The sequence below is a fragment of the Nannospalax galili genome, unplaced genomic scaffold (assembly GCF_000622305.1).
Source record: "Nannospalax galili isolate Female #2095 unplaced genomic scaffold, S.galili_v1.0 scaffold54, whole genome shotgun sequence".
Lineage (NCBI taxonomy): Eukaryota > Metazoa > Chordata > Mammalia > Rodentia > Spalacidae > Nannospalax > Nannospalax galili.
The window spans coordinates 12,673,204-12,694,707 of record NW_008341028.1 but is presented as its reverse complement, the minus strand read 5'-3'; the positions used below and the strand labels follow the sequence as shown (position 1 = coordinate 12,694,707).

At 41.7% G+C, this 21,504-nt stretch overlaps 1 protein-coding gene across 9 annotated transcripts in view; it reads left to right on the top strand.

The window, feature by feature from the left end:
• Positions 1-19,240, top strand: part of Parp6 (poly(ADP-ribose) polymerase family member 6) — a 40,848-nt gene extending 21,608 nt beyond the window's left edge. For 3 of the 9 annotated variants that reach the window (XM_029565058.1, XM_008836422.2, XM_029565057.1), the window contains 12 exons: positions 261-353; positions 1,360-1,485; positions 3,841-3,906; positions 4,811-4,878; positions 7,275-7,323; positions 7,552-7,664; positions 8,359-8,431; positions 9,140-9,209; positions 17,790-17,869; positions 18,237-18,300; positions 18,452-18,536; positions 18,867-19,240. In XM_029565058.1, the coding sequence (XP_029420918.1) occupies positions 261-353; positions 1,360-1,485; positions 3,841-3,906; positions 4,811-4,878; positions 7,275-7,323; positions 7,552-7,664; positions 8,359-8,431; positions 9,140-9,209; positions 17,790-17,869; positions 18,237-18,300; positions 18,452-18,536; positions 18,867-18,969 (990 nt within the window). In that variant the 3' untranslated portion in view covers positions 18,970-19,240. The remainder of the gene's footprint in view (positions 1-260; positions 354-1,359; positions 1,486-3,840; positions 3,907-4,810; positions 4,879-7,274; positions 7,324-7,551; positions 7,665-8,358; positions 8,432-9,139; positions 9,210-17,789; positions 17,870-18,236; positions 18,301-18,451; positions 18,537-18,866) is intronic. The other 6 variants (XM_008836424.2, XM_017798986.2, XM_017798985.2 and 3 more) reach the window with 6 other exon arrangements.
• Positions 19,241-21,504: the final 2,264 nt, after the last annotated feature.

The window sequence follows — 21,504 nt, the reverse complement described above, 5'->3', positions numbered from 1 at the left end:
TATTGTAGAAATTTTGAAGAGAGCATCAAAATACTAAAAGGTCAGGAAAGCCTTTATAGGTAGACATCATCACTCAAACTTAGCAGTGAAGTATTTTAAGGAAAGCTTTATCTATTTTGATATTACCCCCAATGTACATACACATTAAGGGCCCCAGATTCTTGCCTACAGTTGCCCAAGATCAGGTCTCTATCTCCCTACAGCTTATTAATATTAAAACCTATACCTCTACTGTCTGTTTACTTGCTGTGTCCATCTAGCCAGCTGTCTGTACTCGTGAATTATGTGTCTTCTCCTTCTACACACTGGGAGTCATGTCTGGAGCTGCAGAAGAGGTCGCTACTGGAGCAGAGGTATGAGAGGGAAAGGACACTGGGAAATTGGGATCAAGAAAAGTAGAAGAACCCAGCAATTTTAACTCCTTGGAATTTAACCTCCAGAAATGTTCGATATGTAGATGTTCACTAAAGTATAAAGTTGGGCATGGTCGTACAGACCTTTAATTTCAGTACTTAGGAGACAGAGGCAGGCAGATGTTTGTGAGTTTGATGTAGTCTGGTCTACATAACAAGTTCAGGGCAGCCAGAGCTATACAGTGAGACTGTATTAAAAAAAAAAAAAAATTGCTGGGTGTGGTGGCACAGGCCTTTAATCCCAGCACTCAGGAGGCAGAGGCAGGCAGATCTGTGCAAATTCAAGGTCTCAAAAAGACAAGTGTAAGGCAAAAAATTTATATAATCCTAACTGTAACAACTTTAGTTAAATTGTAGACTAGCCTTCCAGTGAAAATACTGAACAAATATTATTTTTGAACATAAAGTTGTCAATGACACCTTTATTTCCAAAATCAGTGTGAAATCAGGTTCATGGTAGCCTGTGCCTTTAGCCTCCAGCTGCTTGAGAGTCTGAAGCCAGGAGGACTATTTGAGTTTAGGAGTTATACATGCTTAGCATACATGAGGCCCTGGGTTTATTTCTTAACCCCCTATGCCCAAGAAAGAAAAAATAAACATTTGAATAGCAAAATGTCTGAGAATATTTATATCAAATTCAATCAGTAGTTTACTATGGGCAAGCAAATTTGTTTGGGAGCATTTGTCTTTTGTTAATCACTTTGCTAGTATGTGAAATTTTATAATCTTGTATTTCTAATTAAAAAGGCATGCATGCATTTGCTTTAAAAAAAAAAATCCAGGTGGTGGACATGCCTTTAATCCCAGCACTTGGGAGGCTGAGGCAGGCTCTGTGAGTTCAAGGCCAGCCTGGTCTACAGAGCAAGTTCCAGGCCAGCTGGAGACCATGTGATTCCCAGGACTGAGCAGTCATTCAATTCTGCTACTTTCTTTCCTTTCCCCTAAGGTGGTGGATCTGCTAGTGGCTATGTGTAGGGCAGCTTTGGAGTCCCCTAGAAAAAGCATCATCTTCGAACCTTACCCCTCTGTGGTGGACCCTACTGATCCCAAGACTCTGGCCTTTAACCCTAAGGTATAGTTGCTTGGAAAGAAAGTCGGAGCTAAGGAACAGAAATAGAAAGAGATGGTGGAAGATTGGGTTTTCATTCCAGTAGACACACAGCTTCAAATAATGGCCATAAAAAATGGAATACTTATTTCTTAGGCAAAACTCTAGTACTTACCTATTTTAGTGACTGAATAGCTGGATTTGCCAGAAGAAGGGGAGAAAAATTAATATCTGTTACATCATGATGGAAAGAATATAGGCTTGGTCCAAATGTGGCTTATACCTGCAGTCCCAACCTTGAAAGACAGAGGCAGAATTGCTATGTGTTTGAGACTAGCCTGGAGTACATAGTGAATTTTTTGCTAGCTTGGGCAATAGAATGAGATCATGTCTGAAAAAACGAAACAAAACTAAAACCAGTGAAAGGATATAAACTTGGTGGGAGCCAGCAAGAGCTAGATGCCATCTGAGGTTCTTTTCCCTAGTTGAATGATGTTCAGGAAGTCACTTACCCTTTCTCAATTTCAACTACCCTACCTGTAAAGGGGGGTAGTACTTACTTTGTGGATTGTTAGAAAAATGAATGATGGCAGGCAGAGGCAGGCAGGTCTTTGCAAGTTATGGCCAGCCTGGTCTACATAGCAAGTTCCAGGCCAGCTGGGACTACAGAAAGACCCTGTCTTTAAAAAAAAAAAAACACACACACACACACAACCCCCCCCAATGAGTCATGAGGCTGAGAGAAGGCTCAGAGATGAAGCATGTGTACTGCTCTTTCAGAAGAACATAACAGAGTTCACTTCCCATGTCATGTTGTTCACATGTGCCTGTAACTCTAGCTCCAGAGAATTTGACTCCTATCTTCCAGCCTCTTTGGGTACCTGCACTCACATGTAACCACCCCCCCATACACACATACACTTATACTTTGTGAAATAAATTTTTTTTTTTTGGTCTTTCTGAGACAGGGTCTCCCTGAAGCCCCAGCTGTCCTGGAACTCACTATGTAGACCAGGCTGGCCTTGAACTCACAAAGATCCTCCTGCCTCTGCCTCCCAAGTGCTGGGATTAAAGGCGTGCGCCACCACCCCCAGCATAAATGATTTTTTTAAAGAGATAATTGGACTGTAGAAATGGCTCAGTGGTTAGGAATAGGTACTACTCTTCCAGAAGACCTGGGTTCTATTCCTAGCAGTCACATAGCAGGTCACAGTGGCCTGTAGCTCTAGTCCTGAGGAATCCAACACCCTCTTCTGGACTCCACAGGCACTTGGTGCATATATACACTCAGGCATACACACATAAAATAAGTCTTTTCTTAAAATGAGAGAATTATACAAAGTACCCTACTGTGGTTCTCCAGAGAAGCAGAGCTATTATGATATGGATAGATATAAATATTTCTCATTCGTGTATATACCAACAAAAGAAGGAGGGTTTTGTTATAAAGAATATTGGCACCTGATACTTGAGACTGAGAAGTCCCAGCATCTACAGTCAGCAAGCTGGAGACCCAGAGAGCCTGTGGAGTATGATGTCATATGGAGGCCTGAAACCCAGTGGTTTAAAGTGCCTGTCTGAGAGCCAAGCAGGTTTTAGACCCTAGAAAGCTCAGTTTAGTAATTCAAATCTAAATCCAGGAAAAGACTGATACCTCAACTTAGGAGGAATGCCGTTTTATTTGAGGGCTGGGCTTGGAGAAGATTAGTTTGTTTTGTTTTGTTTGGGTCTTTATTGGGCTAGATCAGGTCCTCATTAAAGAGGGCATTCTGTTTTACCCAGTCTATGAATTCATCTGTCAGTCTGAACCAAAAACCCCCTCACAGACAAAACCAGGAATCCTGTTTGACCAAATATGTAGGTAGCCCCTGACCTGTTCAAGTGACTTCTAAAATTAATCATCATGTGTATATCACAGTGCCTCACTGTAAACTGTCAGTACTATATATTGGACACTACTCTAGATTTAAACATTTTATTATCCTTGGAACATTTCTGTGAAGTTGGTCACAGAAATGTTACTTTTAATCACAAATAGAGGCTCAGTGTAAAGCACTTGCTAACCTAAGTGAGGCCATGGGTTCACTGTCTAGAACCACCAAAAAAAACACCAAAAAAAAACCCAGATGTGCAAAAATCAACCAAGCAACCCTCCCTCCATTATTTGTAAACATGGGTGGTAACATTCTAAAATGGCTGGTAAAAGAGGTCTAGCTCAGTGCAGTTCTAGACCCATCTGACTTGAAGGTCTGTTCTTGTCATGGCATAGTACTGCTTCCTTGAGTTCAGACTTAATTTGTACATTTAACCTTCCTTTTCATCATATCTTTGTAACCTCTGGTTTTTTTCCTCTATTTTTTTTCCATTGGCTCTCAACAGAAGAAGAATTATGAGCGGCTTCAGAAAGCTCTGGATAGTGTGATGTCCATCCGGGAGATGACCCAGGTATTCTGCCCGCTTCCTGCTTAGCTCAAGTGCCCTTTTCTGCTTGTAATTCCTGGACTAGGGTAAAGATTGAGAGAAGCTACTCAAATTCTTACATTTTCTTTCTGTTTCTCTTTGTAACCTTCCCAGTTCTTCTCTGTTTTGTTTGCTTTGTTACCCTTATTCTCTTCACCCCTGTGGTATCTTAACCATTGTTTGCTGTGAATTCCTTCACAAGTACTTCATATTTAATGTTTTTCCATCATTCTTAGAGAAGTGAGGGAAAGACCTCTGTCTAAGGTTGGGAGGGTGAGGAGGGAGGCTTGGAGATAAGGATCTAGATCCAGGGGCCTGCATCTTCTGTCCTTCTAGGGGTGGGGCAGCCACACGGAGCAGTGACCATCCTTTGACTCAAGGCTGTCCCTCACCAGATTTCCCCACCCCTCGTCTGCAGTCTCTGCATGAATAGACATTCATTTGTACTCACATTTACAGGTGGGCCTCTTCTCAGCAAATCCTATATATCACATTGCAGATTAACACAGAAGGTATACCTAGAAGGGATGATTTACTTTCCACAAGGACTCTGTTTTGTGTGAAGATTTGCCACAGGATTCTTTAGCATAATCTTTCTGGGACATTGATTTTATTTATCTTTTAATTTATAAACAATGTTTTAGGGCTGTAGGAATTGCATAAAATGAGGGAGACCCACCTGCACGTTGTCTTGTAAGCATCCTTTCAGTCATTTCCATATTTATGAATCGTCACAACCTGACTGGGATTCTTTAAGGGTGGGAACCCTGTTGTCCTCTTTTTTTCCAAAGGCCTTTAATACCATCTTGCCCTGGGCCCCTGTAGTCTGTAGAAAGTGGGAGGGGTTCCTCCTCTCCTAGAAGATAACTTTATGGTCGTTGTCTTACAGGGCTCATATTTGGAAATCAAGAAGCAGATGGACAAGCTGGATCCCTTGGCCCATCCTCTTCTGCAGTGGTATGGATAGAATGAATGGCTGAGGCTTCACTGGGTGTTGGGGCAGGAGGAAGGAACAGGGCATGGGATCTCCACTTCTTAGAGGCAGTTTCAGCATTATTCTCAGGATTAAATAGGATGATTGCTTTTTCTTATTCTGTTGACATACCTTGCCCTGACAATAACTCAAATCCTACAGAGCACTCACAAATTCTGACATGATTTCTCAAGTTCTCCTTAAGTATTACGTGTTTCCTCAAATGTTTCATTTTTAAATTATTTATTGCCATTTAAAATGTATGCATAAAAAATATGTGGTGAAAAGTCAGCAACAATTTTCTTTTTTTTTTTTTTGGTCTTTTTGAAACAGGATCTCCTTGTAGCCTCAGCTGACCTGGAACTCACTGTGTAGACCAGGATGACCTTGAACTCACAGAGCTCTGCCTGCCTCTGCCTCCCAAACAGGGGTGCACCACCACACCCTTCTCTCTCTTTTTTAAAAACTGGTTTTGAGAGATGGCTTAGCAGTTATGAGCATTGGCCACTCTTGCAGAGGACCCAGGTTCTGTTCCCAGCACCCACATGATGGTTAACGACCATCTATACCTCCAGTTTCAGGGGGATTCAATGCCTTCTGACCTCCACAGTCATGGCACCACCCTGGTGCATTTACATACATGCAGGCAGTACACTCATAAACATAAAATAAAATGAAAATATTTTTGAGGTAGTGTTACACTCTATAGCCAAGGATGGCCTGAAACTCATGACAATCTTCCTGCCTTGGCCTCTTGAGTACTAGGATTATAGGCATGAGCCACCATGCCTGGCCCAGCAGTTTTCAAAAGTTTAACATTATTAACTTTTTGGTGACTATAGTCACTATCAGTAGGTTTTGAGGTTCTCTTATCAAAATTCATTTCAACATTGTTTTCTGTGTATTTAGGGGAATCTATCTCTGCTTGTTATCTCTTTTCCAGTCCCGGGGCCTTCCCTGACAAGGAAAGTCTAGAGCCCAAGGCACGATTTTGACTGTTCCTATTCCTCTTTTTTTTTCTGCTGACTTCTCTTCTGTTTTTCCTGACTGGTTTTGTTTCTGATTTGCCTCCTTCTTCTAAGTCAGCCTTTGACACCAAGAAGCTAGTGCAATAGATTCCTCCATCCTAGGAGGAATCATAAGTACATAGATGAGGGCCTGGGGAGATCGCTTCGTTGGTGAAGTGATTGCTTGCTCACATGAGGACTTCAGTTTCATCTCCAGCACTCATTAAAAGAAAAAAAAAGCCAGACATAATGGCATGCACTTAAAATCCCAGCACTGGAGAGGCAGAGATAGATGGATTCTGGGGGTTCACTGGCTAGCCAGAGTAGTCTATTTGGTGAGCCTCGGGTCCCAATGAGAGACTCCTCTCTCAAAAAACAAGGTGAACAGCACTTAAGGAAAAATACCCAAGTTTGACCTTTGGCCTACACATATACATGTGCATGCAGATATACCTGCATATACATACAAAACATTAAAAAGAACAGCAATAAAGTAAATACATGGAGAAGGCACCGAAAACAAATCGAACCCACTGTAGAAGGTAGTACCCTCTTGCTGAACCTTCAGTGATAAGCCTTTGCTTTCTCCTATCCTCAGTGTTTAGCCTTTATACAGGTTGGTTTGTCCTTGACTTCTCAGAAAGTTCATTCTAGTTTCTTCTATTTTTGTCCAACCTATATAGTATCTTTCTATTTTTTGCCATCCCTGAGAGCCTTTAGACTTCTTGGAATTCATGCAGGATGACTCCTGAGCCTCCATTCTGAGATTCTAAATCCCAGGTACAAGTTTAACCATTCCTGATTTAGAGCTCTCCTTTCTGTTTTTTTATTTTAAAAAAAAATAATTTATTGAGAATTTCACACATGCATATAAGGTGTTTTGATCAAATCCATGCTCACTCCTTCCCATCCAACTTCTCCCATATCTCCCCATCACTTTTTTTTTTTTTTTTTTTTTTTTTGATAACTTCATGTACTCTTTCTACTCAATACTTACCTGGTCTGTGGTCAGTAGCTTCCCTTTAAATCTTCACACACATACTGGGTGTGGTGGCACATGCTTTTAATTCCAGCACTCAGGAGGCACAGAGGCAGGCGGATCTCTCTGAGATTGAGACCAGCCTGGTCTCCATAGTGAGTTCCAGGCTAGTTGAGGCTACAGGGAGACCCTGTTACAAGAAAAACAAAACAAAACTTTACATACATTACCACTTTTAAGCATTACCACTTAAAAGGAATATCTAGCTGTGACCTGCACATAATCACACCATTCAAACTTTGGAATCTTATTTGCTGTCCCAGAATTAGAGGAAAGGTGCTTTCTCAGGAAAGAGAAATAGCCTTATTCTGTCCTTTTCTTCTCTTCTTCCCAGGATCATCTCTAGCAACAGGTCACACATTGTCAAACTACCTCTCAGCAGGGTAAGTGATTATTCTCTCTCTGTCCTTCAGACAAGGAGGGATGCCAAGCTAGCTAACTATATTGGTCCCAGATTAGCTTAGTTGACACTATCAACTATGCTCTTTGGTCTTAAGCATATTTCCCTTGTTCAAAGTTAGTGCAAATCCGTTTTCTTCCTTGTTCCCAGCCTTTCCCTCCCTGATCTCTATTTCTATTCTCTTTTCCTGATCACACCCCACCCTGGGCAGCAGCTGAAGTTCATGCACACCTCACACCAGTTCCTCCTGCTGAGCAGCCCTCCTGCCAAGGAGGCTCGGTTCCGGACCGCCAAGAAGCTCTACGGAAGCACCTTTGCCTTCCAGTGAGGAGGGTGGTGAACGGGCCGGCAGTGGGTGGGAGTGGGGTAGGGGGACCTTGAGGAGTATGAGCTTGTTTTACCTGTGTTTACCAGCTAACGAACACATATTTATTAAATACTGTTGTAAGTACTGTAGAGGGTAAACAGATACATATGACATGGTCTTTTTCTTAAACTGCTAATGATGCAGTTGAATGGAAATAATATTTACATGTAAAAAGGTACAGTTGCAGGAACAAATTTGAAGGGAAAGGATTTGGAAGGAAATCTACAATTGATGTCTAATTGTAGTAAAGGTAACTTAGAGGGAGTGTTAATACTTTTTTCTTAAAATACAATGTGATCTTTTAACTAGAAGCCGTATTTGAGACCAGTGATAAACCAGTGTTAAATTTGAGATGAATTTGTTGAATTTGAAATACCATGAAAACAGGCAAATGATAATACTGAACCAATAGTTGAGGGTTTAGGATGTGATGAGCTGAATGAGAGAAGAGAGGATTGTACTACAAATGAAGCTACAGAGTTTAACCACATAGTCACACCTGTGACTACATCCATGAGCATTTCTACCATTAGGTGTATGTGCCTATCTATAGGCATGTCCTGTGTAAGGAGGGTGGGAATGGTAGTCTTGGAAGTATACTCCTGGGAATCTTATACCATGAGGAGACAAGTATTCTGCCCTGCCTTACAGTGGGTCCCACATTGAGAACTGGCATTCAATCCTGCGCAATGGGCTGGTCAATGCATCCTACACCAAACTACAGGTGAGACTGTGTCCCTTTCTCCTTTGTTTCCATACCCTGCCCCACTCAGTTTTGGGGGAGTCTGCTCTAAAGTACTTGAGTAGCTGTGCCTAGCATCCTCATACCTATTATGTCTTCAGAGCATCCCTAAAAAGAGAGATGGACTTGTATATAGAGAATGAATATGGGTGTTGTGCATTTGTAATTGGGCTGTGTTTTTTTGGTAGTTCCGGGAATGGGAATGTACTTATAGGCAGGAATGTGGAATTCCTGATTGTAGCCATTGTGATGAATTAACCTATTGTAATGATAGAGCATTTTCATTTTGAGGCTATTCACAGAGTTGTTATAAAGAAACTGTAGGGAGTCATTTTTGTTCCTCTTCCTAGCTACCTCTTCCATAGTTCCTTTGTTTCGGAATCTGAAAAGGTATCAAGTCCTCATGTCAGAAGTATGAGTGCTGAAGCAGTGAGTCAGTGGGTCCACCATTCCCCACTCTCTAAGGCATTAATAGCTAGTATCTCTAGCCAGTATTTGATAAGCAAGTAGTTTAGCCTGAATCCACTTTCAGTCAGTCAGATTTTCAAAAATAGGTATCTAGAGTTAATTTGCATGAGTGAGAAAGTAGATAAATGGAGGGCCTGAGGACTGTATAAGCCTTGTGGATGCCTAATATACAGCCATGGGAGGGCCCAGGCTCATATGTTCATCCTGGTGTTTCCCTGCAAGCTGCATGGAGCAGCCTATGGCAAAGGCATCTACCTGAGCCCCATCTCCAGTATTTCCTTTGGATACTCAGGTAAGAAATACTCTCTAGCCACCTTAACTTTTCATATTGCATCCATTTGTGAACATGTGATCTGTGCTGTCTCCTCTTCTTCCACTGTAGATACCTGGTCTATGTCAGCTCTCTCTCCTTAATCATGGATACATAATCTGTCTCTATTTTCTTTAATTGGAAATTTAAATTTTTTATGAGGCAAGGCCAGTTATTGTTAAAAATGGTGGTTTTATACATTGTAGGAATTAGACCCTGGGAATGTGTTCATAAATAACTAGGGAGTTTAAAAAGGCTTTTTGTAAACTACATTTTGTTTTGTTTTGTTTTGTTTGAGACAAGGTCTCAAGTAGCCCATGCTGGTCTTACTATGTGTTCAAGATTGACTTTTTGAGACAGGGTCTTTGTGTAGCCCTAACTAGCCTGGAACTCACTATGAAGACCAGGCTGACCTTAATCTCAGAGAGATCTGCCTGCCTCTGCCTCCTGAGTGCTAGGATTAAAAGTATGCGCCATCATACCCTGCTTAGACCATATTTTCTATATGGGCAGTTATAGACTGTGTATGCATGTGAAATTGATTAATTCAGGTACTGTAGAGTAGGACTGAAAAAGCCAAAAGAGAATTATTTTAAGATGAGTATGGTAACTTATTCCTGTAAATTCCAAGTACTGAAGAGGCAGACAGGAGGACCACCATGAGTTCAAGGTCAGTCTGAACTACATAGTAAGTTCCAGGCCATTCTGGACTACAGAGTGAAACCCTGTTTTCGAAAACAAACAAAATGGGGGAAACTAGGGTGTAGCTCAGCAGTAGAGTGCATGCTTAACATATGCAGTGAGGAAAAAAGAACTGAAAAAATGATAAATATTGGTTAGATTAAGAAGAATGGTCATAAATATGAACAAAAAAGCCAGCATAGCTGCAGATGTACCAAAATTTTTAAAGCTGATAAGTGAGCTCTGTAAATATCATACCAATAATCTGAAATTCTCAGACAAAACTCCTAGAAAAATGTAACAGTAAAACGGAATCAAAGCCAGGCATGGTGGCACACACTTTTGATCCCAGCACTTGGGAGGCAGAGGCAGGCAAATCTCTGTGAGTTCGAGGCCAGTCTGGTCTACAAAGTGAGTTCCAGGCCAGCTGGGGCTACAGGGAGACCTTGTCTCAAAAAAAAAACCAAAAAAAAAAGAAACCTGAATCAAAAAAAAAATTAAAGCTGAGTAGTGTGGTACCCACACCTTTAATCCCAGCACTCAGGAGGCATAGGCAGGCAGATCTATATGAGATCAAGGCCAACCTGGAAAGGCCAGCTTGAAAGACCTTCAAGCTCATGTAGTATTTTGGGGCTTTGATTTGAAGCATTGATAGTTAAGCTATCTTAGCTGATGAAATGAGTTATCAGTTATGAATCTTAAGCTTTCAAAGAGCAAATTATTTTAATTTTTTGTATTTATTTTTATATTTGTATGTACAAGTGTTACGCCTGCATGTGTATAAGTGCACCTGTGTCATGTAGTGCCCACAGAGGTCAGAAGAGGGTGTCAGATGCCCTGGAACTGGAGTTACTGACAGTTGTTAGCTGCCATGTTGGTGCTTGGATTTGAACCCAGATCTTCTGCAAAAATAGCCACTGCTCTTAACTACTGAGCCATCACTCCAGCCCTGGAACAAATTCTCATATAAATTCTTCTAGAGAATGGAAAAACGAAAATTTAATCATAAAAGTTTTGCATGAATGGAGAGATGGCTCAATGCTTAAGAGCACTGGCTGCTCTTGCAGAGGGTTCTCTCACATTTTGGCTAACAATCATCCATAACTACAGTTCAAGGGATCCAGTGCCCTCTTCTGACCTCTGTAGGCATTTAGCCCACAGGTGCAATAGTAAAGCATTTTAAAAATGTTTGCAGTTCTTATTGGAACTTAAAACCTCCATTTATCAGAACATATCTTTTTTTTTTTTTTTTTTTCAGACAGGGTCCCCCTGTAGCCCCACCTGGTCTGAACTCACTATGTGGACCGGGCTGGCCTTGAACTCCTAGAAATCCACCTCTCTCTGCCTGGGATCAAAGGCATGCACCACCATGCCCAGCCTCAGAACATATCTTAAAGATGGTGAAAAGACAAGCTGTAAACTTAGAGAAGGCATAGGGTATATACAAATGGGGGTGGAGAGATGGCTCAGTCTTTCAGAGCACTGGCTGTTCTGGAAGAGGACCTGGGTTTGGTTCTCAGCATCCATATGGTGGCTAATCATACAAAACTCCAGTTAGTGGGTATGATGCCACCTTGTGGCCTGTGAGGGAATTGCATGCACAGGTACACTTTACATGCAGCCAAAACACTCATGCACATAAAATGATATACAAAGAATATAAAGATTCTTAGCAAGGTGTGATGGCATACTCTTGTAATCCCAGCCATCTGGGAAGCTGAGGCAAGAGATTCACAAGATCACAGCCTTCCTGGACTTTATAGCGAGTTCAAGGGTAGCATAGGCAACTTAGGAAGAAATCTCAAAATTTCAAAGAATGACTAGGAATATAGCTCAGTGGTAGAACATGCACCAAGCCCTGGACTCAATCCCAAGGGCTATAAAAAATTATAAATAAGCCTGTTAAGGGGGCTGGGGAGATGGCTCAGCAGTTAAGAGCACTGCCTGCTTTTGCAGAGGACCCTGGTTCGATTCCCAGCACCCATATGGCAGCTACGAACCATCCTTATCTCCAGTTCCAGGGGAATCCGAAGCCCTCTTCTGATCTCTGCAGCATTGCATGACACGGTTGCACTTACATACATGCAGGCAATACACTCATACACATAAAATAATAATAAAATATTTTTAAAAGTTATAAGCCGGACATGGTGGCACACACTTTTAATCCCAGCGCTTGGGAGGCAGAGATAGGCGGATCTCAGTGAGTTCAAGGCCAGCCTCATGTACATAGTGAGTTCCAGGACAGCTGGGGCTACAGGGAGACCCTGTCTCAAAAAGACCAAAAAAAAAATTATAAATAACCCTGTTGAAATACCAAGCAAATTATATAAATGGGCATGTCACTGAAAAGAAGTGACCCCTAAATAGAGAAAGTTGCTTAACCTCTAGAGGGAATTAAAATCAAGACCAACATGACTGACTGGTTATTTAGTATCTGTGCTGGATAGCTTTAGTGTCAACTTGACACAACTGGGTTGAGGGAGCCTCAATTGGGGAATTGCCTCTATTGGACTGGCCTGTGGCCATGTCTGAGGGGCATCTTCTTGATGAGTGATGTGGGAGCACCCGCCACTGTGGGTGGCACCACCCCTGGGCAGGTGGGCCTGTGTTGCATAAGAAAGCAGGCTGAACAGGGGCCAGGGGCGCAACCCAGAACACAGCATTCCTCCATGGTCTGTGCTCCAGCTCCTGCCTCCATGTTCCTGCCCTGAGTTCCTACCTTGGGCTCCTGGATGAACTGTGACCTGGGATATGTAAGCTAAATAAACCCTTTCCTCCCCAAGTTGGGAGTAGTCAGAGTATTTTGTCACAGCAATGAAGAACAAACTAGAACAGTATCTATGTGGATTGACAAATCTGGCCGGGCGTGGTGGCGCACTCCTTTAATCCCAGCACTCGGGAGGCAGAGGCAGGCGGGTCCCTGTGAGTTCAAGGCCAGCCTGGTCTACATAGTGAGTTCCAGGACAGCTGGGGCTATAGGGAGACCCTGTCTCAAAAAGACCGAAAAAAAAAAAAAAAGTAACCACCTCTGGTTTTACCAATGGTTGTAAAAGTCATCAGGTTATCTTTTATCATCTATAGGTATATAAATGGTACAACCATTTTGGAAAACTAATTTTTTACATTCATTGTGTATGTGGGGGGGGGATGCATGTGGATGCCATAGTGTTTTTGTAGCTGTCAGAGGACAACTTTGGTGAGTCATTTATCTCCTTCCACCATGTGAATTCCAGGGATCCAACTCAGGTCATCATGCTTGACAGTAAGCAGTTTACCCACTGAACCATCTATCTGGCCCTGGAAAACAATGTGATGTTATAAAGCAACAGAGTCTATCTCTGACCCAGCATTTTCATTCCTCTGTATGCAAACTCACAGACATGTACAGGAATACAAATAGCAAGATTGTTGCTGCATCAGCAGATCTTGCACACTGCTCAGATGCTCATCAGAATAACCAACAAATATATTTTTACATAGTCATACTGGGTAAGTATTTAGCAATGAAAGTGAATGACATCAACAGCATCTAACAACATAGAAAATCTTAGTAATATGGATTCAAAAATAGGCAAGTCAGGTTTTGGCTCAGTAGGTAAAAGTTCAGGTCCCACAAGTCTGGTGACCCAAGTTTGATATCTGGAACCCACATTTTAAAAAGCTGCGTTTGCCAGGCATGGTGGTGCACGCCTTTGCTCCCAGCACTGGAGAGGCAGAAGCAGGCAGATCTCTGAGTTCAAGGCCAGCCTGGTCTACATAGTGACTTCCAGGCCAGCTGGGGCTACAGGGAGACCTTGTCTCAAAAAAGACCAAAAAAAAAAAAGTTACATTCTGAGGCCAGGCATAGTGGTGCACTCCTTTAATCCGAGCACTCAGGAGGTAGAGGTAGGTGGGGCTACAGGGATATCCTATCTCAAAAAAACCAAAAAAATACCAAAACAAAAACAACAAAATTGCATTCGGTGGCACACATCTATAATCCCAGGATTCCCATGGAGAGATGGGTAGTGGAAACAGGAGAGTTGCCAGAGAGCTTGAGGGCCAACTATAGCGGAAACAAGAGGAACTGCCATCACAAAGTGGAGGTGAGAACTGACTCCTAAAAGTTGTCTTCTGGCCTTCACACAGTGTCTTGCACACACTCACGCTCAAACACAAAATAAACTAAAAAATAGGCAAAACCCCAGAAGGCTACATGTAGTATGCATTTTTATATTGCAAAGGTAGACAAAATTGAACACAAAAGTACTGTGATAAAAGAACATAAAAATAAAATACAAAGGAATAATAACTCTGGGCTAGAACACTTGCCTAACATGTATTAGGCTCTAGATTTAATTCCCAAAACTGCAAAATAAATGTAACTTAAGTTTCAGGGTAGCGGTTATTCTTAAATAAATAAGTCACTTAGAGTTAAAATGCCTTAAAGTAAACATGATTGGCTTACATAGGTAAGTGCCCAACACATACTGAATGTGTGAATGAATCCTACATTGTGTTTTGGATCCAAAGTGGGAGGTGGGGTTGAGATAATCTTTTGGCTTCATCATGGCTCCTCCTTTTTTATCTTTGTTCCAGCCTGAGAAACCTCTGATTGAACTCTTATTATTCTCCAAGTAATCAGATTCTCCTCTTTCCCTTTTTACCCCTACTAGACTTTTAAAAAAAAAATTTCATTTTTGTGTATGAGTGTATTTCCTGCATGTATGTCAGTGTACCTACCTATGCTGTGCAGTGCCCATGGAAGTCAGAAGAGGGTATCAGATTCTCTGAAACTGGAGTTAGAGATGGTTGTTAGCTGTCATATGGGTGCTGGGAATCAACCCTGGGTCCTCTGCCAGAGCAGTATTCTTAACCACTGAGCCATCTCTACCCCACCTCCTTTTTTTTTTTGGTCTTTGAGACAGGGTCTCCCTGTAGCCCCAGCTGTCCTGGAACTCACTATGTAGACCAGGCTGGCCTTGAACTCACAGAGATCTGCCTGCCTCTGCCTCTGCCTCCTGAGTGCTGGGATTAAAGGTGTGTACCACCTCCTTTTTTAATCTGAGACAGGGTCTCCCTATAGCCCTAGCTGACCTGGAACTTTTTTTTTTTTTTTTTTAAACAGTGCCTGAATACCTTTAATTGCCAGATGGAATAGGTAATTTTTAAAGGCTGTGTCTGCCTTAACAATTTACTGATTGCATAAAAACATACCACACTGACCTCTTTAAATTATCATAAGTTTTTACTGTTAGAATTATCAGTATTACAGATCCAGACTACCATAGAATTTTGGTTTTGGTTTTGGGTTTTTGTTTTTGTTTTTGTTTTTTTTTTTGAGACAGGGTCTTACCATAGCTGTGACTGGCCTGGAACTTCCTATATAGACCCAGAGATCCACCTGCCTCTGCCTCCCGAGTGCTAGGTTTAAATGCATACACCACCACCTGGCCTAAGAATAGGATTTTAATAGGAGTTTACTATTGGAGTTACTGATCTTCTAGTCCAGTTCCTTATTTAGATAGGGAAGCTGATACACAGAAAAGCTAAATTATTCTTCACACAGCTATGAGTAGCAGAGATAGGACTGGAATCTACATCTCCTAACTTCTAGGCCATTGTTTCAATCATTAGATTGGACTGACAAGCGGAGGTACCCTTGGGTTGGCGGCATTGGGTGTGTTTTCTGAGTGGGGATCAGTATGAACAGTAGATCATTGATCTGACCAATGGACCTGCTGATAACTTGGCCATATGTGCCAGAAAAAATGAGGGACAATGAATGGCATTGGTAAATTTGTTTAGTCCTGTTTAGGGATTAATTCTGGACACAAAGTATCAAGAGATTATTCTAACCACCAAGCTCTCAGAGTCTAGCTGCAGGACAGGAATAGAAAAGTCACTGGGTCAGTATGAATAGAACAGTGCAACAGGAATGAGATAGGACAAGATTTTGGTTAGGTTATAAGTGCCACCTCCAAGACTCATCACAGAAGTCAAATTGTTCTTTCTCATCCTCCCAATTGCTTCTCTTAAGTAAAACCTAAATGGGAATTTCTTGGGATTTTTTCATTGAACTATCTGAGCTGAGATCACAATCTTTGGATGCAGAGCTCAGCCTTATTAAGGAAAATGGGGAAGGTAGAAATAGAAGACTGATTAATGTTTGTCCTGCAGAAGGAAAGAATTGTCAGTTCAACTGAGTTTTGCTTAGACCATGAATCATGAGACTTCAGTATGAGTGCATGGTGAGTTGGCAGCCTGCTTAGTGAACAATTTCAGTTCAATTACTCCCACCTCCCACCTCCACATCATGGCTATCACAAAACCAAGAATTAGCTGTTGAGATGGCTCAGTGGGTTAAAGTGCTTGCTAAGCCTGATCTGAGTTCAATGCCTGAAACCCTGAGTAGAAGAAGAGAACCAACTCTTGAAAGTTGTCCTCTGATCTCCATGTGCACACTGTACCACGTGTGCCTGCACGTCTGCATTTAGACCTACATCATAATAGTGATGAATAAAATATTAGGGGCTGGAGAGATGGCTCAGTGGTTAAGAGCATTGGCTGTTCTTTAAGAGGACCCAAGTTGTTAGCACTCACATGGTAGCTAACAACTGTAACTTCAGTTCCTAGAGATCTGATGCTCTCTTCTGATCCCCATGGCCATTGCACAACACGGGTGCTCTTAAAGTACATGCTGGCAAAACATTCATACTCAAAAAATTAAGTGAAAACATTAAAAATTTTCCAATGACAAAATGAAGAATTGAAGTAGAGTGGAGTTATAATAGAAGGTTCTGGAGTATAATGGTGAGATTGGAGTCCTGCTTATAGACTGTAATGATACATCATTTTCATGTTTATCCATCTCTCTCAGTCATATACACACACACATTCTCTCTTATCCTAAAGTGATAAGACTGGGTTTAGGATAATCCTGAACACAGAGACTGTAGTCCTGTCCTCAGGCCTGAAAGAATTGGGAGTAGGGACACATTGGTACTATTTCATATCTAAAAAAAATCCTTACTTCAGTTTATGCAAACAAGACCTCTCCATTATAGGTTAAGAATGGTAAAGAGCTTATGCACTTAGATAATGTAGAAACTAGAAGGAAAATTTTTTTTTTCTGGAGTCTGGGAAGATTCTAATGGTAGGATTCCTTAAGGTAGTTACCATTGTGATTACTTGTGGAGAATTACTCATTATGGAATGGCTCTGCTTTCTCCTTTTTCCTGAGTAAATGGTCTGTCTTTCAATGATACTTCAAAACTATAGCATCTTGAACTTCCTCTGCTTGCTTGCTTTCTACTCATGTCTCTTGTCTTGTCATTTGACTCTGAGATGTTGGTGTCCTCCTTCCTGAGCCCCTCTTTCCTGGCTTGTGTCATGTGTTACTTCCCTATGCTAGAGCCTTTAGTAGTCCCCTGATGTTCTTAGGATAAACTGTTGCTTTAACAGCCTGTGAAGCCTGCTTGATCTGACCCTCTTTTACATCTTCTGCATAATTTCTTGCCATTCTTTTGCCGTTCATTATACTCGATGCAAATTAAGTTATATGGCTATCTGTCCTCAGGCTTTTCCACTAACTCTTCCTAATCCTGAGGTTCTGAGTCTTGGTGCATCAGGACATCTTCAGACCTCTGGGGCTAGGCTAGTTCCTGTCTGTGGTTCACAGAGTGCTCTGTAATCTCCCTATCACAACCCTTACCATACTGTGTTGTAATGACTTGTTCCTTGCCTGTAATCTCCACCAGACTAAATTTGGTGTAGGCAAATATCTTGTTTTATTCACCAGTATATTGCCAAGTCTCTCTAGCTGATATATGGTACATAGTAAGTACTTGAATATTTTAAGAAATGAACAGATGAATTGATTTTATTGTTCCATGACAGGAATGGGAAAAGGACAGCACAGGATGCCTTCCAAGGATGAGCTGGTCCAGAGATATAACAGGATGAATACCATCCCCCAGGTATATTTTTGTTGGCCCCACCCTGAGTTAAGATCCTTCTGGAGGCTGGCTTTGACTACAAAGATGGATGGAGAAACAGTGGAACTGTAGGTCATATAAAGGTATCAGTTACGTCATAAGATGATCACACTGCTGGAGTTTTGTCTCTGTGATAAGTATGAAAGCAAAGGCTGAATTTAGATGAAAATGTAAACATGGAAGCTATTCGTTGGCCCATCAGGCTGATTATGTATAGGTAGACTTAGAGGGTAGTTGGTAGCTCCTGATACCCAATTCCTATTCCTGTCATTTGTAGCTAACAAGCCTCTTTAGAGAAAGCCCTAACATTTTACCTTGCTCTGCTCTCCTTTGCTTCCTTATTTTTCAGACCAGATCCATTCAGTCAAGGTTCCTGCAGAGTCGGAATCTAAACTGTATAGCACTTTGTGAAGGTATGTAACTCACTCAATTCTTCTTGGGACCCCCAACCTTTATTGGCATGTTATCCAGCCAAAAGTTATGTTGAAGGATCATATCTTCGTTCCCCTGCCCAGACTGTGTCTTAAGCATTGTATCTGTGACTTCTGGCCCTTCTCCTCCCAGTGATCACATCTAAGGACCTCCAGAAACATGGGAACATTTGGGTGTGCCCTGTATCCGACCATGTCTGCACAAGGTTCTTCTTTGTGTAAGTTTAATAGAAACCCTTGGAAGTTCTTGGGGTATGAGGGTGGTTATGGTATGGTGTGTGACTACTGAAGATGTCTATTTTTGTTGTTGGAGACCTGGCCTTTGCTGTTTAATGGCTGGCATTGGGACTTTTCCTTTGGGGATGATAAGATACCAGTGGGGTCTGTTTAGAGGAAACCTAGTGAACTAAATCTCTTTCATCCTGTAGAGTAGTGTCCAAAAGCTTTGACTTTGGGGATGAGATGGTCACATCTTGAAATACAATTCCACTGTTTGATATTCTGGTTTATTCTTCCTCTTATGCTCACACTTACCCTGTCTTTGGCAGATATGAGGATGGTCAGGTGGGCGATGCCAACATTAATACTCAGGACCCCAAGATACAGAAGGAAATCATGCGTGTGATCGGAACTCAGGTTTACACAAACTGAGGGGGCCCCAGCCCTCGTACCACCCTGTTCCCCCAGGATCCATCTGCCCTCATAAAAGGGCTCAGGAGCAGCAGGTGAGGCTGCCCTGAGGAACAAGGGGCCTTTACCAAGGGGCAGGAAAAGGATAGAAAAGGCGGCCTTCATGGTGGAGATTGACCCAGGAACCACTCCACACTCGGATGGCCCTGACAGACTCCCACCCCTGATTTGCCCAGTTGACTTCACCCTGTTTGTAAATAAAACAATAAAATGGAAGGTGCTGTGGACTGGATATGATCACTGTGGTCTGACTAGCCTTGGCCCATCACCTACTGCAAGGCCCATATAGGGGTTGTGATGTGGGATTGGAATATCCTGAGAGTTGGTACTATTTGTATTTTGTGGAGCAAAAGCTGGTGTGTGTTTTGTATTCTATAGATCCGTCAGTATTTTTAATTTAAAAGTTCAATAAAGGGAAATTTATCAGTTATGCAGATGAGACAGAATATGACTAATGACTGTTAGTCAAGACTTAAAATGGCCTTTGATGCCAGAGTAGCTTTGATTTTTCTATCCTTAAGAACAACTGCTTTCTGCACAAAACCAGCCCTGTCAGTCACCTTGCTCTGTGTCTCAGAGGCTGGCCCCTATTCTTTTTCTTCTGTCTGCTTTTTGGGATAAGTGAGGTGAGGGGATTATTAGCAAGTGCAGGAAGTTAAGTTGGTTTCCAATTTGAAGTCCTTAGAAAAAGGCTAGCCTAGGGCTGTGGTTATAATTCACTGAGATAGTGCTTACTTAGTCTAAGGGGTGGGGATGAGGGTTGCAAGGTTTGCAGTGGGAATCTCAATAGGGAGAAGCTGGCACTCACTGAAACAGGTAGGTGTTCTGAAACCACTGCCATGAACAGTTGCTAATCTTAGAGAATTTGGATTTTGTCTTACAAAGGAGGCTTTTGGCCTTTCAGGGTATGTTCCATGTACCCATAACATTTAGTTAATTCCAAGCATAGTTGAGACATGTTGAACATTTCCAAATATTTATGCAGTATTAATAAAGAAAATTAGAGGCCAGGAGTGGTGGCTCACGCCTTTAATCCCAGCACTCAGGAGGCAGAGGCAGGTGGATCTCTGTAAGTTCAAGGCCAGCCTGGTCTACATAGTGAGTTGCAGGACAGCTGGGGCTACAGGGAGACCCTGCTCAAAAAGACCAAAAATAATAATAATAATAATAATAATAATAATAATAATAATAATAATAATAATAATAAAATTAGAGATATGAGCATAGAAGATACCACAAAGCATTTTTAAAAATCAGCTTTTCAAGGATAGGATTTTAAATTCTACAGTTGCTGATTTCCAAAGCCTGCTCTGGACTGGCCATTGTTTTTCATTATCTTCTTTGTACTTTAGGGTTACCATCTTACCTATATTTTACTTTGTTTTGTAGTTCCTGAATTTTTTGAAAATGGGCGTACAACTCTTAAAGGTCCATCCCCACAGAAACCTAATTCATTGCTTTTACAAGCCCTTCTTAACTGTACATTATAACTGGAAACTGAAGTGTACATTTCTAGTCCAGCTTGTCTTCCGGGGGCTAAGGCAGGAGGATCACTTGAGCACAGGATTTTAAGACCAGCCTGGACAACCTGGCAAGATTCTCATCTCAAAAAGAAAATGACTAGCATGTTCTAATACAAGTCTCCTAAGGCATAGGCCTAAGCTGTCCACCAAGTAAATAACCCTATCCAGTGAACCCACTGAAACTGAAAATCCTGCCTCCTGGGAAGACTTTTGTAACCCATACTACAGACATGAGAAACAGCTAACATAATTCTTATGAGGGAATTTCTGGGTAGTGTGCTAAGCTCCTTAATAATTTGCTAATACTTTACTATGGTGTTGTAAGCTGTCTACATATATTGACTCATAATTCTCACAAAAGCCTATGAAATAGGTGTTACTACTCGTATTTTGTAGATGAGAAAATAATCTTAGAGGCTAGGTAATTTGCCATATTGCACAGCTAGTTGTAGCAACCTGACTGCTGAATTCATGTTCTGGTTCTATTCTATATTGCCTCACTTAAACATCCTAAATATGTCTTAAGGTTTCACAGCTAGCTAGTGAGAATGTGGATTTTTAACCAGATCTTCCAACTCCAGAACTTGAGCTCCTAACCACTCTTACATCCCTGTAGGCTCCCAGTCAGCTCACACTGGTGTTCCAGCTGGACCTAGGTGTGTGGCTGCTCACATGGTATAATACATTTTTGGCAATTTCAGAAAATTGTTAGTAAAATTTTCCTATTTGTAAGCATTTCAGCACCTGCCATGGAAAATACGAGCAAATGATGGAATGAGAGGCAGTGAAAAAGTTGTGTATATTCCCTGAGAAGCTCAGCTAGCTGAACTATCCTTGTGATGTCAGCCTTTTAAAAATATCACAGTATGATGTGTGTGTTGATTTTTTTTTTTTTTTCTGGGGCTGGAGAGAGGACTCAGTGACTGCTCTTGCAGAGGACCTGGGTTCAATTCCCAGCACCCACATGGCGGCT